Genomic DNA, 15,136 nt, shown 5'->3' on the forward strand with positions numbered 1-15,136 from the left:
ACTATTCCTGCGCAACCTTGAGCGATCGGAAAGCGCGTTTTCCACGCCTGGCCGGCGGAGAGGGTAGGCTTCGTTCCGGCCGCGAAGCTCTCCACATCCCCGTAAGGAGCCTGGTGGTGGTCTCGTGCTGACGATGCCCTCTCGGTGAGCGCATATTTCCCCCCTCATCTTTTAAGAGATTCAATACATACAAGCATTTGTCTCGCAAACCAGATTTATTTCAAGGGAATTTTCCACGTCTCAATAATTTCTCTCGTCGTATTCGAGTGCTGATTGCCGTGTTATAGTTTGTTAACGAAGCTTCCCCTCAAGTCTAAATGTTGTAAGGCGGTTTGTCGTGTGCGTATCATGGCCACGCATGCTTATATCGCCTTTCCTTTTCTCTACCACGGTTGCGCTTTAAAACCACGGCGCTGCAAGTTTGCTTTCCTTTCCTTCCCTCTTCTCCGCCCTTAAACTGGCTCTCTTAACTACTACACGCAGAGGCAAGAAACAGCGCGCGCTTTAGATCCTATAGATGAGATGAATATTTACAATTATTATTAGGGTTATAATTATATTCGAGTGCTGATTGCCGTGTTATAGTTTGTTAACGAAACTACCCCTCAAGTCTAAATTGTAAGGCAGTTTGTCGTGTGCGTATCATGGCCACGCATGCTTATATCGCCTTTCCGTTTCTCTACCACGGTTGCGCTTTAAAACCACGGCGCTGCAAGTTTGCTTTCCTTTCCTTCCCTCTTCTCCGCCCTTAAACTAGCTCTCTTAACTACTACACGCAGAGGCAAGAAACAGCGCGCGCTTTAGATCCTATAGATGAGATGAATATTTACAATTATTATTAGGGTTATAATTTATTCGAGTGCTGATTGCCGTGTTATAGTTTGTTAACGAAAAATCGACTGTCGCGGACAACACCAGCCCCTTTCCACATAAGTATGAGGCTCGGAGCAGGAGCTATGGCGCTTGAAAGTAACCGCTGGCTTGACGAACCAACCGACTGAGCTACCTTTCCGGGCAACATTGAAGGATCACGAGTTCAAATCACAAGTTATGTTCCTTTTTTTTCCCCCTTTTTTTTTCTTTCTTTTTAATGTCTTTTCCTTCATTTTATCACTGTACGTAAACCCTCCTAAAAAAAATTATATATCCTCAATTATGTGTGGCCACACATGTGCAGGTCATAAATACCAGGTTCTCTAGCCGAGTGCCATCCATGCGGTATAACCGAGCTCAGATTGGCCCACCTTGACTGATCAAATTGGGCACCACTGTAGGTTAAATGAGGCGTACAACTCCTGCGGGACCCGCCGTGGTTGCTCAGTGGTCATGGTGTTAGACTGCTGAGCACGAGGTCGCGGGATCGGACCCCGGCCACGGCGGCCGCATATCGATGGGGGCGAAATGCGAAAACACCCGTGTACTTAGAATTTGGTGCACGTTAAAGAACCCCAGGTGGTCGAAATTTTCGGAGTCCTCCACTAAGGCGTGCATAATCAGAAAGTGGTTTTGTCACGCAAAACCCCATTCTCGAATTTTTAATTGAACTCCTGCGGGGACGGTAGAGTATCCGTCTCCAGTGCAAAAGGACCGTGATTCAAATCCCGGTGCAGCGCAATTCTCCACCGGAAAATACAAAAAAAACGTGTGTTGAGAAAATTGCACAAACAGGCCTGGAGTGCGGCCTGATCCCGGTGACCAGAACCGGTAACGCACTCTCTCACCATAGCAGGATTGGCCACCCTGGTGCAGTACTGGGCCACAACCTCCTATATGAATACAACAATCAAACCCCGGCCCTCAGTCCCCAGCAGCCGCGAAGCAACTGACCACGGCGGCGGTCAGATCTGTGACGCTGCAGAGGGTGCTAAGAATACCTGGCTCCGGACAGGCCGCCATTGGAATCTGAACTTGGCAACGTTTAACGTTAGAACGCTATCTAGCGAGGCGAGTCTAGCAGTGTTGTTGGAGGAATTAGAGGGTAGTAAATGGGATATAATAGGGCTCAGTGAGGTTAGGAGGACAAAAGAAGCATATACAGTGCTAAAAAGCGGGCATGTACTGTGTTACCGGGGCTTAGCAGAGAGACGAGAACTAGGAGTCTGATTCCTGATTAATAAGGAAATAGCTGATAACATACAGGAATTCTATAGCATTAACGAGAGGGTGGCAGGTCTTGTTGTGAAGCTTAATAAGAGGTACAAATTGAAGGTGGTACAAGTCTATGCCCCTACATGCAGTCATGATGACCAGGAAGTCGAAAGCTTTTATGAAGACGTGGAATCGGCGATGGGTAAAGTCAAAACAAAATACACTATACTGATAGGCGACTTCAATGCCAGGGTAGGCAAGAAGCAGGCTGGAGACAAGTCAGTGGAGGAATATGGCATAGGCTCTAGGAATAGCAGAGGAGAATTATTAGTAGAGTTTGCAGAACAGAATAATATGCGGATAATGAACACCTTTTTCCGCAAGCGGGTTAGTCGAAAGTGGACGTGGAGGAGCCCGAATGGTGAGACAAGAAATGAAATCGACTTCATACTCTGCGCGAACCCTGGCATCATACAAGATGTAGACGTGCTCGGCAAGGTACGCTGCAGTGACCATAGAATGGTAAGAACTCGAATTAGCCTAGACTTGAGGAGGGAACGGAAGAAATTGGTACACAAGAAGTCAATCAATGAGTTAGCGGTAAGAGGGAAACTAGAGGAATTCCGGATCAAGCTACAGAACAGGTACTCGGCTTTAACTCAGGAAGAGGACTTTAGTGTTGCAGCAATGAACGACAATCTCATGGGCATCATTAAGGAGTGCGCAATAGAAGTCGGTGGTAACGCCGTTATACAGGAAACCAGTAAGCTATCGCAGGAGACGAAAGATCTGATCAAGAAACGCCAATGTATGAAAGCCTCTAACCCTACAGCTAGAATAGAACTGGCAGAACTTTCTAAGTTAATCAACAAGCGTGAGACAGCGGATATCAGAAACTATAATATGGATAGAATTGAACAGGCTCTCAGGAACGGAGGAAGCCTAAAAACAGTGAAGAGAAACTAGGAATAGGCAAGAATCAGACGTGTGCGTTAAGAGACAAAGCCGGAAATAACGTTACTAATATGGATGAGATAGTTCAAGTGGCTGAGGAGTTCTATAGAGATTTATACAGTACCAGTCGTACCTACGACGATAGTGGAAGAGAGAATAGCGTAGAGGAATTCGAAATCCCACAGGTAACGCCAGAAGAAGTAAAGAAAGCCTTAGGAGCTATGCAAAGGGGGAAGGCAGCTGGGGAGGATCAGGTAACAGCAGATTTGTTGAAGGATGGTGGTCAGATTGTTCTAGAGAAACTGGCCACCCTGTATACGCAATGCCTCATAACCTCGAGCGTACCGGAATCTTGGAAGAACGCTAACATAATCCTAATCCATAAGAAAGGGGACGCCAAAGACTTGAAAAATTATAGACCGATCAGCTTGCTGTCCGTTGCCTACAAAGTATTTACTAAGGTAATCGCAAATAGAATCAGGAACACCTTAGACTTCTGTCAACCAAAGGACCAGGCAGGATTCCGTAAAGGCTACTCAACAATAGACCATATTCACAGTGTCAATCAAGTGATAGAGAAATGTGCAGAATATAACCAACCCTTATATATAGCTTTCATTGATTACGAGAAAGCGTTTGATTCAGTCGAAACCTCAGCAGTCATGGAGGCATTACGGAATCAGGGTGTAGATGAGCCATATGTAAAAATACTGGAAGATATCTATAGCGGCTCCACAGCCACCGTAGTCCTCCACAAAGAAAGTAACAAAATCCCTATAAAGAAAGGCGTCAGACAGGGAGATACGATATCTCCAATGCTATTCACAGCATGTTTACAGGAGGTATTCAGAGGCCTGGAGTGGGAAGAATTGGGGGTAAAAGTTGATGGAGAATACCTTAGCAACTTGCGATTCGCTGATGATATTGCCTTGCTTAGTAACTCAGGAGACCAATTGCAATGCATGCTCACTGACCTGGAGAGGCAAAGCAGAAGGGCGGGTCTGAAAATTAATTTGCAGAAAAGTAAAGTATTGTTTAACAGTCTCGGATGAAAACAGCAGTTTACGATAGGTAGCGAAGCACTGGAAGTGGTAAGGGAATACATCTACTTAGGGCAGGTAGTGACCACGGATCCGGATCATGAGACTGAAATAACCAGAAGAATAAGAATGGGCTGGAATGCGTTTGGCAGGCATTCTCAAATCATGAACAGCAGGTTACCACTATCCCTCAAAAGGAAAGTGTATAACAGCTGTGTGTTACCAGTACTCACATATGGGGCAAAAACCTGGAGGCTTACGAAATGGGTTCTGCTGAAATTGAGGACGACGCAACGAGCTATGGAAAGAAGAATGATGGGTGTAACGTTAAGGGATAAGAAAAGAGCAGATTGGGTGAGGCAACAAACGCGGGTAAACGACACCTTAGTTGAAATCAAGAAAAAGAAATGGGCATGGGCAGGACATGTAATGAGGAGGGAAGATAACCGATGGTCATTAAGGGTTACGGACTGGATTCCAAGGGAAGGGAAGCGTAGCAGGGGGCGGCAGAAAGTTAGGTGGGCGGATGAAATGAAGACGTTTGCAGGGACAACATGGCCACAATTAGTACATGACCGGGGTAGTTGGAGAAGTATGGGAGAGGCCTTTGCCCTGCAGTGGGCGTAACTAGGCTGATGAGGATGATGATGATGATGATGATGATGATGATGATGATGATGATGATGATGAAAAGGTATATTCGCGGCACTCCGTAGTGATTATGTATGCTCAAGAGCTTTATTGCCTTATCCTTTTAGAAAATGTGAAACTGCTTTGGAATTTAGGTCACTTAAAGACACACAAAGGGTAGTAAGCAAAGCGGCAAGAACACCTGAAGCAATGATCAAGAAGATTAGACAAATCCGCGTACTAACGGCCCTCCCCGTGGTGTCAGAACGATCGCAGTGCCAGCGTTGCATCAATTAATTATTTTAGGAAAACTCGCGTATGCGACTTATCCCCTGTGTCTAGTCGTCAACGAATGATATGCGACAACGCGACCGTGAGCCCTTAAGTAGATTCTGTGCTCAATCTTGGTGTAAGGAGAATCACTGATACATGGCGGCGTGATTAAAGTTGGAGGTGTTCACATTCATGTATAACTCGTGTGCTCTCAGTTACTCGCCGCCGTATCTCGTACGGTTTGCCGCGTCAGAATTAACAGCGCTCGTCATGTCTTTCATCGGCTGACGACTGTACACAAATCGTGTACCGCAAATCACTGAAACATGGTGGTTGCGTTAGGGTAACAGGTGTCCAGATTCATGAGCAACTCATGTGCTTTCAGTTACTCTCTGTAGAACGTTTTGCAGCGCGATAACGTGTGCTGCAGAGGAGCAGCACTCGCACTATCGTGTTTCACGCGCTGACGATTGCTAGCATGCGTATGGGTGCCCCTACCTTTGCCAGATGACGACTATCCTTTTACTCAAAACATAATAAGCACCTGTGCGATAGCAGGCAGCACGGAAAATCTCCGCCGCGCTTGACGGTTTGATGAACATATGTTTTGAGAGAAGGCAATGCTTAAGCTAACAGCCGGGGAAAAGTGCGAGGAAACGCATGCATTGGTGGACGTGGGTACACGCTGCGAAGGCATCAGCGGCATTCCCAAACGATCACTTTCACGAGTTTACGCCACCTGAGGCGTCGGCGGTCTACTGAAGACCACGCTACTGGCACAAAGGGAGGGGGAGAGGGGTAACCCGCGGTTGACGGTCCTGGACTGTACTTTCACTATACGTATATGTTATTTACCCGAGAGCCCCAGACTAAGTCGACTAGGTTACCTAGTGTAGCTTCTTCTAGGGGGTCCCTCCCAAATCTTGGGATTTTGGCTCAGATGGGCACACCTCACTGCATGATAATTTTGTCACTGTCCGAATTTTCTGCAGAACGGATATAGAACAAGCCATCAGAAGCGTAGAGCAGTCTTGGAAACTAGTGGACTTGAAACAGCTCAAGTGGGAAAGAAAAAAAATTAATTTTACTTTATTGTTTGCACCTAATGTACCTTTGCACCTAATGCACCTTTTGCACCTATTGCGCCTATTTTACTAGGCTCAGCGTATTTCGAATGTCTTCAGGGCACACAAAAATGTCCTGCTGCTCACCGCCATCACACAAATGCGGTGCCATTAGTTTCGGAGGTTCCTCTAATCCTCTTCATTCTACTGCTTTACTTTTCGTTACCGCACAAAAAGATGACACTAGCTTCCTTACGTTCCACACTTTTGTTTGTAATTTCTTTTCACTAGTACTGTGGTAAGTAGTAAAGACGTAAGAGCAGCTGAAAGCACTATCATAAGCTTCATTGTCTATTCTATATATAAAGCATTCCTATGGAGGCGTCAACGTTTTTCGACTGTACCAAAATAAGAATGACGATAAACACCGAACGCAAGCATGACGCAAACTTAATCGAACACACTCAAAGAATCCATTCCTCAAGGCTGGTCAGCGGATTCCCACAGACCTATCCCGGAATAGTGGCATCGCCACAAAACTGGTGGCTGCCACTGTCACCACCTGTTTTACAGCTTTGCCCAAGCTCTGCGCGACACAGGAGGCATGCTCATGTATGCTTGATCGAGCGGCCGTGACGGAAAAAGTACAATGAATACAGAGGAAACAAAAGAGTAATTAGTTTTACATTATCTTATAGATGCTTACAGCAGCAGCACTACCATATGAATCTTCAAAACTAATAGCAGGAACAGAGCATGCTGTAGTGAATATTATTGCAGTGTGAGTACAGTCAAAATGAATTCACCATAAACGCCCTAAGGCGTCTGCGATGTTTAACATGCCATGCTCGCTCACTTTTATCGTGAACTCCTGCTGCAAATCCATCGGCTATAGACAAGGCCAGATTGGAAGCCGAGTTCTAGTTCCGGTTGTCCACGGTGCCTTCTTGCCAAGCAATGTCCAGGTGATGCCAACTGTGAAGGTGGGTGGGACCCAGACCAGCGCATCAAATTGTCTGTAGATGTTGCTGGACAAAGTGCCGACACGTCTGAGGTTCTTATGCTCGGAATCCCATCTGCTTGCACCTCTCATGCAGCCATGCGCTTTTTCAAATGGCCATATGTCTCTGTTTGGTGCCATAGCATTTACTGGCCTTCTCTTTGGCATGACACCTTGGTTGGTGAACAGCTTCTCGAACCTGTTACAGAAGTATGCTTGCCTGGGCCAAGTAGTCACAGGGGACCTGGATCATGAGTATAACACCTAATAAGAATAAATTGGAGTGCCTAGTTGAGTTTCTTGTTATCCTAGAAAACTACACAATCAGTGTATTCTACCGGCACTAAGCTCAAGGGCTGAAACTTGGTGGATAACAAAGAATCTTGAAAACAAACAGGACTGTGCAATGCTTGGTGGATTAGACTATGACAGGTTTAGCATTATGAGACAAGAACTATACAGTACTTTTTGGACAGCAAATGAGTGTAGCCAATATACTGGCTGAGAGTAACTGAAGTGGAGCTGGATAGGTCATTTAATGGAAAGAGCAGATAATCGGCATTCTTAATTTAGGAATTTCTGCCAAGGGGAGGGAAACATGGTGAAGGGCAGCAGATGCCATAGTAGCCTGGTACTGTTAAGAATTCTGTAGGCATAGTATGGAGTTGGTTTACAAAAGGCAAGATATCTATAGAGATCAATGTTACCTTGAAAGCTTTTCGTACAAGAGAACCGGGCGCATTGTTCGTCCAAAAATTACGAGTTTTGTGGGTATTCAAGGTGAGCGAAATTTAGCACAGCTCTGCTGTTTCTCATTTGTTTGAATGTGTTTCTGACTGTAAAGTACTATGCACCATCAGCTTCCTGCACATCATCCTCTTTCATTATTTCCAGTTTTTTATTCCGACACTTTCTTTGCCGCTTCCCCAGGGCATGCCCTTTGTCGTCGTTTTCGTGCCATATATAGTTGTGACTGCTTGGGTCACTGGGTATGTACACAAATAGACAACCTACTGCTGGTTATTGTATGGCGTAATCGACAACATCGGAACAGGGTATGCGCAACTGAGTATGTGCTCATTCTTTGCTAATCCCCCAGAATGGGTACGCTAGTGAGACACACGGGGTATGAAGCCTTAACTGCATTTTGATATTTATTTATTTATTTGTCTACGCATACACCTATCACTACTGGACCTTCTACCCATGCTCACTCACGTTGCCTAGCTGCAGGCCTGCTCAAGATTACCTGCTGCGTGTTTGAGCACATGCTGGAACTGGGAATCGTGCATCCATTTTCCAGCCCATGATTAAGACCATTGCACATGGTACCCAAGATGACTCCAGGTGACTTGAATGAGACCTACCAATGTTTGATGCTACCGTCCCCGACTGCTAGCTAGTGTCACACGTTGAAGACTTCGCAGCATCACTACACGAAGCTATCTTCTACAAAACCTCTCTTCTCATCCTCTAAACATTTTCCACTTGAAGCATCACACATTACCGTCATCTATGACCCACAGAGTTAACAGCCACAGGCAGTGATGCTGTGCTCATGTGGTTTGCTATAGCTGCAACCTCACCAACTCGGACAAGCTTCGTGGAATTTATATTTCAACACTGTGTTGGATCTGCATTTTTGATCGTGATAACCCTTACAGTGCATTAAAAAGAGGGTGTATGAAGAAGGGCACCTGATCGTATATATTTAACACAATTCCTTGCTTTTTGTTTACGTGAGGATATGCATTTTCTTAACGATAAAAGTTTGTTTGCAGACAGTGCAGACATAAGTTTATTCAGGCTGTTTTTTCCTTGCCATAATTTAATAATTACCGACTTTAGGAGCTGTAGGTTATGTTAACTTCAGACTTTGCTGTTTTTAGTTACATCTAGTAACTTATTGCTTGGTAAATTTTCTAGTCGAGCATCATGTGGTGTAGTGCAAAGCAGCTCACTTGAGAGGCATGACATGCTCCATGCTTAAAAAATGAACTGTTTGAAGAATTCTGGGAGTAATATTAGAACAGGCAACCCTTAGTGAGCACTGCTTTCGTCACAAAATGTCGGAATCACCTAGGCGTATGCTGTCATGCTGCGTTATGTTCAGCTTGTAATGAGTATAAAAGAAACAAAATTGGAGTTGCGGAGTTTAAAGCCCTATGGCTACCGCCTCTTTTTATAACTGTGACATTATAAAATTTTTGAGGACGCAAGCAGGCATGCGTGAATAAGAACCCTGTTAAGGTTTTGCTAGGACCCATGTGGCGTGCATAACCAAGCAGCACACGAGTCGCTCGCGTCTCATCTAGTACTATTATTTTCACTGTAAAGCGACCAATATCAGTAAGTCTGATCAACCTTCATTAATCTGTTAGCAATATTTAACCACTTAAGGTGCGTCTGTATTGAGTGTTTGAAGCACTTCTTGCTATTCAACTCTTGAGGCGTTTACTTTGTTTTTATGTGCTGTAAGATTAGTTAGAGATTCCTAATAAAACTGCTAACGGGAAAGTGTGGGTTGGTATATTGGTCATGCCAATCTAAATCTGTTAAGTCTGACACTGTCAAAGCATTTGGCACTATTAGTGAGCTTCACTTCATTACAGATATGCATTATGATGTATTACCAAGTGAAAGTAAAAATTCCGGCAAGTAGAGAGTTCTAGAGCACCTGGTATTACAGCAAAGCGGGCGGTGCAGTATTTTCAGGGCAACAGGAACATCGAAACTGGAACTTGGGCGCCCTTACGACCCGGCCAGCAACGCAACGCACTGTTTGCTTCACCGCACTACATAACTGTGCTGCGATGAAGGTATTGTGGACGTTTATACACACACGTTACTTCATCCCAACTTTGTACAGAACCTCACGTCCCATTGATAGACCTAAAAGTGCGAAAAACGGGCAGAGATGCACCTGAACATCACAGGGCGCGGCATTAAGCTCCATCTCACTGTGCTTATAGCGCCCTTAGTACCAAAAATCCTAAAAGATCTACTCTGCATTTGGCATATTCTGGCAGACCATGTGATGTCATTAGAGCTCTTTAACGTCCACAGTACTACAGTCTAAGTGTAAAGCCCGCGATGAAGGCAAATCACACGAAGTCACGGACAGCGCACTAACGCTGAACTCTATTGAAAGCGTACGCTGCCTCATTTCAAGGACGCGTCAATAGTTGTGAGCAAACACCACCTTAAGCAATATATCACTTACGTGACTGACTTCGTGGCCAGGAACACGTACGATACCTCCGCCTTCGACGCGCGACAAGTAAAGGTGCATGTTCGATGTGATGACGCTGCCGAAAAGAGCGGACCGGGCGACGTTGCTGTACAGTGCCGGTTCGCAAACTGTGTCGCCGAGGCGCTACGCCACTCCACTATTTCAGTCGTCAGCCCCACCGAATTCTTCAGAAATACGGGCCTCGCACTACCAGAGCTCACCGACACAAAAAGCCGACATATCGCACCACTAGCGCTCCATGACTTTTCGCCAATAAACACTGAACGCAGCGCAGAGACGTCACACAAGCAGCGGTCAGCATGTGCCAGAGAGCAGGCACGCCAAGGCGTCACTTGGCGCTCGCGTCGCCATTCTCGAAAGCCCCTAAACGATCCTGTCTGTAGGCAACTAGGATCAGGTCACGTGAGGGATTTTTGTACGACATTTAGACGCATGCACGTCCATGGCGTCCATCCGGTGCCCTTGGTGTTCACCGCTCGATATCGCAGTCAAAGCCGCAGCAGGTCCAGCGCCGAGAACGCGACGTCATCACGTGGTCACGTGGGTTCTCATGACTCGAAGGACCGTTCAGCGGCGCCACTTCCTACTCATTGGCAGTGCCGTCACGTGCCCAATGACGCACGCATTAGGCACACATTTAGTCAGCCAGAGCCGTGGAGCCGGCGTGGCGCCGGGGAAGCGTGCTCCGGAGGCACACCACGGAGGCACGGTTTCAATATCCACACCAAGCCGAAAATTTTCAAATTCTCTTTCCGAAGCTATTCCTTTACTTTGTTTACAGGAATCTCCCTGAGAAGTTTGATGTCGATCCGAGTCTTTTAAGGTGTAAGCCTTTAGTGGCTCACGAGTGTGCGGGCGCAGTCCGTGGTCGACGCAGGAAAGCGGTGATCACCGGCGAGGGGATTAAGGAGAGGAGGCTCCACTGGCAACAGAAGCAAGGAGAGGAGGCGCCCCGCCAGCAGCGCTGTACGTGTGGGCGCGTGGGAGAGCGCGGACATGCGCGTGGGGGTGCGCGCACATCGGCGACAAACCTTGCAGCCATTATGAATGTGATTGCATCGCATGCTCATCCCATCCCATGATGGAAAAATCGCACCCACGCACGCACAAACACGGCGATGTTCTACCGATAAGATGGGCCATAGGCCAAATAAATATGGGGTAGTATTTTCTGTCGCCACAGGGAGAGCTCTAAGAGACTTCTGAAGCCTAAAGTAATAGTGCCCCAATTCAATAGGTTACTTTCAAAACCAGCGCAAAAGTAACGCCTTATCATAGGCGGCGCGCTGGAGGCAAGGTGATGATCTTACACTCGGCTCGTTTGAGAACGCTGTCTTTCTTGCGCGTGTACGCGAAGAAACATGGGATTTCTTTCTTTCGCGGGCCCATTTTAAAGGGGTAAAAGAGCACCGCCAAAGAAAACGTGCCACAAATAACGAAAATTCGTGTTCTCGATGTCGACTAAACACGTGTACGCAAATACACAATAGCTTGTTTCAAACTACAGACAATCGGTTTCATCTGCAAAGCAAAGCTTCGCTGTTTTCAAACTAGGTGGGTGACAGCTGACACACACACACACACACACACACACACACACACACACACACACACACACACACACACACACACACACACACACACATATATATATATATATATATATATATATATATATATATATATATATATATATATATATATATATATATATATACCTGATGAAGATCGGTCCACCGATCGAAACTGTCGAAATTAAATACTTGTTCTGTTTACCTTGTAGCACCACTCATGTTCTTTACGTTTGAAAGGTAGCCTGAAGAATCCCTCTTTGCCTACGTTATATACAAATATATATATATATATATATATATATATATATATATATATATATATATATATATATATATATATATATATATATATATATATATATATGGTCTTTCCGTGTCGTAGGCGCACATTGGTTAGAGCTATGAATCGATCTCATGGCATCATGCCTGGCATTTGAACCTTTATCCATGAGGCCTGCGAGCGGATGCGTGTTATCGTCTCTCTGTAAATATCAACGTCTTGCCGAGTGCGAGCTATATGGTCTGTATCTTCAATTGCAGCTACTTCAGTGGAGATCCGAGGCGGCACGGACGAAGGCGGGGTCTTTAACGACTTCGACAGCCAGGAGCTGTTGAAGAGCGTCGTCAAAGGCAACCTCGAACCCCTTCCCGCCGGCTCCAAACACATGGTCACCATCAGCCTGCCGCGTCGCTGGGCTACGGCGCCCCGTGGCAACGATAGCTTCTACCTGACGGCGTACTTGGCTGCACGCGTTCTTAATGCTGAAGGGCTGAAGTCGAAAAGGTCCAACGTCATTCGAGTGAAATTCGAAATCGCAAACTTCACCGCCGAATTAGCCTCTGAAGTAGCTGACGCCCTCACGCCGGCAAAGCCTTCCCCGAAGGCCAGCCCAGCGACAATCACTACAAGACCGGCCAGGACCGAGCCACCTCTCGATCCGGCAACAACCCCCACTGCAGAGGTTCATCATGAAGGCCAGAGATCCGTCTTCGTTTGGATCCTGGTGGTGTCAGCGGCCGCAGTCGTCGTTATGGCAGTCATTATTACGCTGCTGCTGAAGATCAAATCGGACTACAGTGATGAAACTAACACCAACACAAGGCAGAGGACAACATAAACCATGCCAAGTTAGTGCCGCACGGGGCAATTCTGGGCAAAATAAATGATAGGGCAAGCCTGGGCATGTGAGACGTTATCTATGACATTAATAATGCGAAAGCCTTAGATGATTCATAGGTCGAAAAACCCGATGTCCGGCGTTATGGCACCCAACTTCATAGGGAGTCGAACCCAGGACCTTTGGTAATGATTAGGCCGAATCATGCCATCAATTCCTTTATAAGGAAGCGTGAAGCTGAGGCGAAGAAGCATCAGTACGACCTGTGGTGTTAAGGGAAAGCTAATTAAATAGAGGTAATTAAGGCACTCGAGCCTACGTTTGGTGGGAGTCGAACCCACTTGGACATGTGGGCTAACCGGTCAAATCTCCAAATTGGATTGCGATCGACATCGTGAGGATCAAAAGTTCAACCAACTACCTTTGCTGTCAATTAAGGCGAAGTGAATTAAGGCACAGTTGATTAAGGTACTCAAATCCACGACCTCTGGTGAGAGAAAACAATAGGAAGTAACAACGCATTCGAATGAAAATGTCGAGTGATGTAATGAATGTCTCCTTTTGCCTTCATCTTCTTTAGGGTAGGCTAAAATAACTGTCATCTTTTATTTGGCTAGGAGGTGTAGGTTCCTTTTACACCCTCCCGATCAACTTTTTGTTACCTTAGGATTTTGTTGTTCATTTCAGCCTATTTTCTCACACACGGTAATGGCATTTCTATTGTTGCGCTTCTGCAACACATGCGAGAAGCTAACGATTATTTTATTGGACGACACCAAACAGGGGCTATTTATTGCCACTTGTGACGTGACTGTCTGACTATCAAAACAAACGCAGTAGTGCAGCGGTTAGCGCACAGTACTAGCACATACTCTTCTTCCTGAGTAAGTCGCGAGCACCAAAACTTACGTGACAACTTGCATGTGTGATAGCGCATGGCCTGCTTAGTCATTCTGATTACTTCATCGCATAAGGTGAAAGCAGCATTCGAGGTTTTCCATACGAAAATCGCTTGATACAGGTGAAGCACCACGAATTTTGATATTGTTATCCTGTACTAAGCCATGGAAAAAATCGCGTCGTCTATACATGATTCATTTATCGCTTAATCGGGCAGATTTTAGGGAAAATGATACGTTAAAAACTGGATTCTGACTTGGTGAGTGAGAGGATGCGTACCTTTAGCCTTCTGCCTGTATGAAATTTTCAAATACGCTGGAATTACAAAAACGCATGTCCCCGAATAATTGAAGGCTAAACAGGGAAAGAGAAAAACTAATCGGAGAACCTGTCAATGAAGTCTATTCAGCAAGACCAAAGATGAAGATGCACATTTGTATTAGTCCAGCTAACTTCTACTTGGGAATGCAACCATTGCAATTTGAATTTTTCTTGCCTTTCACTTTCTTTTTTCGATGCACGGTTCATTGTCCCTAACGTCAGCTTTACAGCGAAGCTTCATACAGCTACCTTCCGGCGGTGGTCGATGTCCGTCCGTCTACGCGTCGCGTCGACACGAAAAAATGTTTCGTCTCCTGTTTCTCGCGAATACTCTGCGACTCTCAATCTAACGTGGTTATCTTGGGAGGAAAATCATACTTAAATTGGCTACCAAGACGACTGTATCATTACGCCGGGTTTCATTCACTTGTCGTCTTTAGTTCACAGTGAAGTTGTAAACGTTACAGAATTCCCGTCTGCTGTCAATACTTGGCCGTCTACAGAGGGAGTATGGTTGTAGAAAACGGCTGTAACTCTTGCTTTATTAAAACTATCCTGACGCAAATTATATGAAAATTAGCTGCTAAGTCGACTATAACGTTACGCCGACTTTCATCTACTTTTCATAATTACGTAGTTCACAGTGAAGCTGTAAATACTGTGCGATTCCCGTCTGCCATGCGGCGGTACTTCACTACTTCGTAAAAGAATAAGAATAAATCACTACACAGTCAAAAGATGTATTCGCTCTCTGTGTCCTTCGATATTAATATTAATAAAGAATAATGATAATGCCTATACATACATAGATACGTCGATTGAGGTAAAACACAACGCAGCTTCGCTGCTCTTTCTTCGTCACAGTGGAAGGGCTGATGAATTTTGCTATCAATAGTAAACTGTACATCCCGGATGTCGGTA

The 15,136-nt window shown here is 45.6% G+C and overlaps 1 protein-coding gene across 1 annotated transcript in view; it reads left to right on the forward strand.

Moving 5' to 3' along the window:
* LOC142558420 (calcium-activated chloride channel regulator 1-like) overlaps positions 1–13,111 on the forward strand; it is a 116,253-nt gene extending 103,142 nt beyond the window's left edge. Inside the window, exon 11 of the mRNA XM_075670555.1 lies at positions 12,417–13,111. Within this exon, the coding sequence (XP_075526670.1) occupies positions 12,417–12,994 (578 nt within the window). The 3' untranslated portion in view covers positions 12,995–13,111. The remainder of the gene's footprint in view (positions 1–12,416) is intronic.
* The last annotated feature ends 2,025 nt before the right edge of the window (positions 13,112–15,136 follow it).

Source organism: Dermacentor variabilis, chromosome 9 (genome assembly GCF_050947875.1).
Source record: "Dermacentor variabilis isolate Ectoservices chromosome 9, ASM5094787v1, whole genome shotgun sequence".
In the NCBI taxonomy this organism is placed as follows: domain Eukaryota; kingdom Metazoa; phylum Arthropoda; class Arachnida; order Ixodida; family Ixodidae; genus Dermacentor; species Dermacentor variabilis.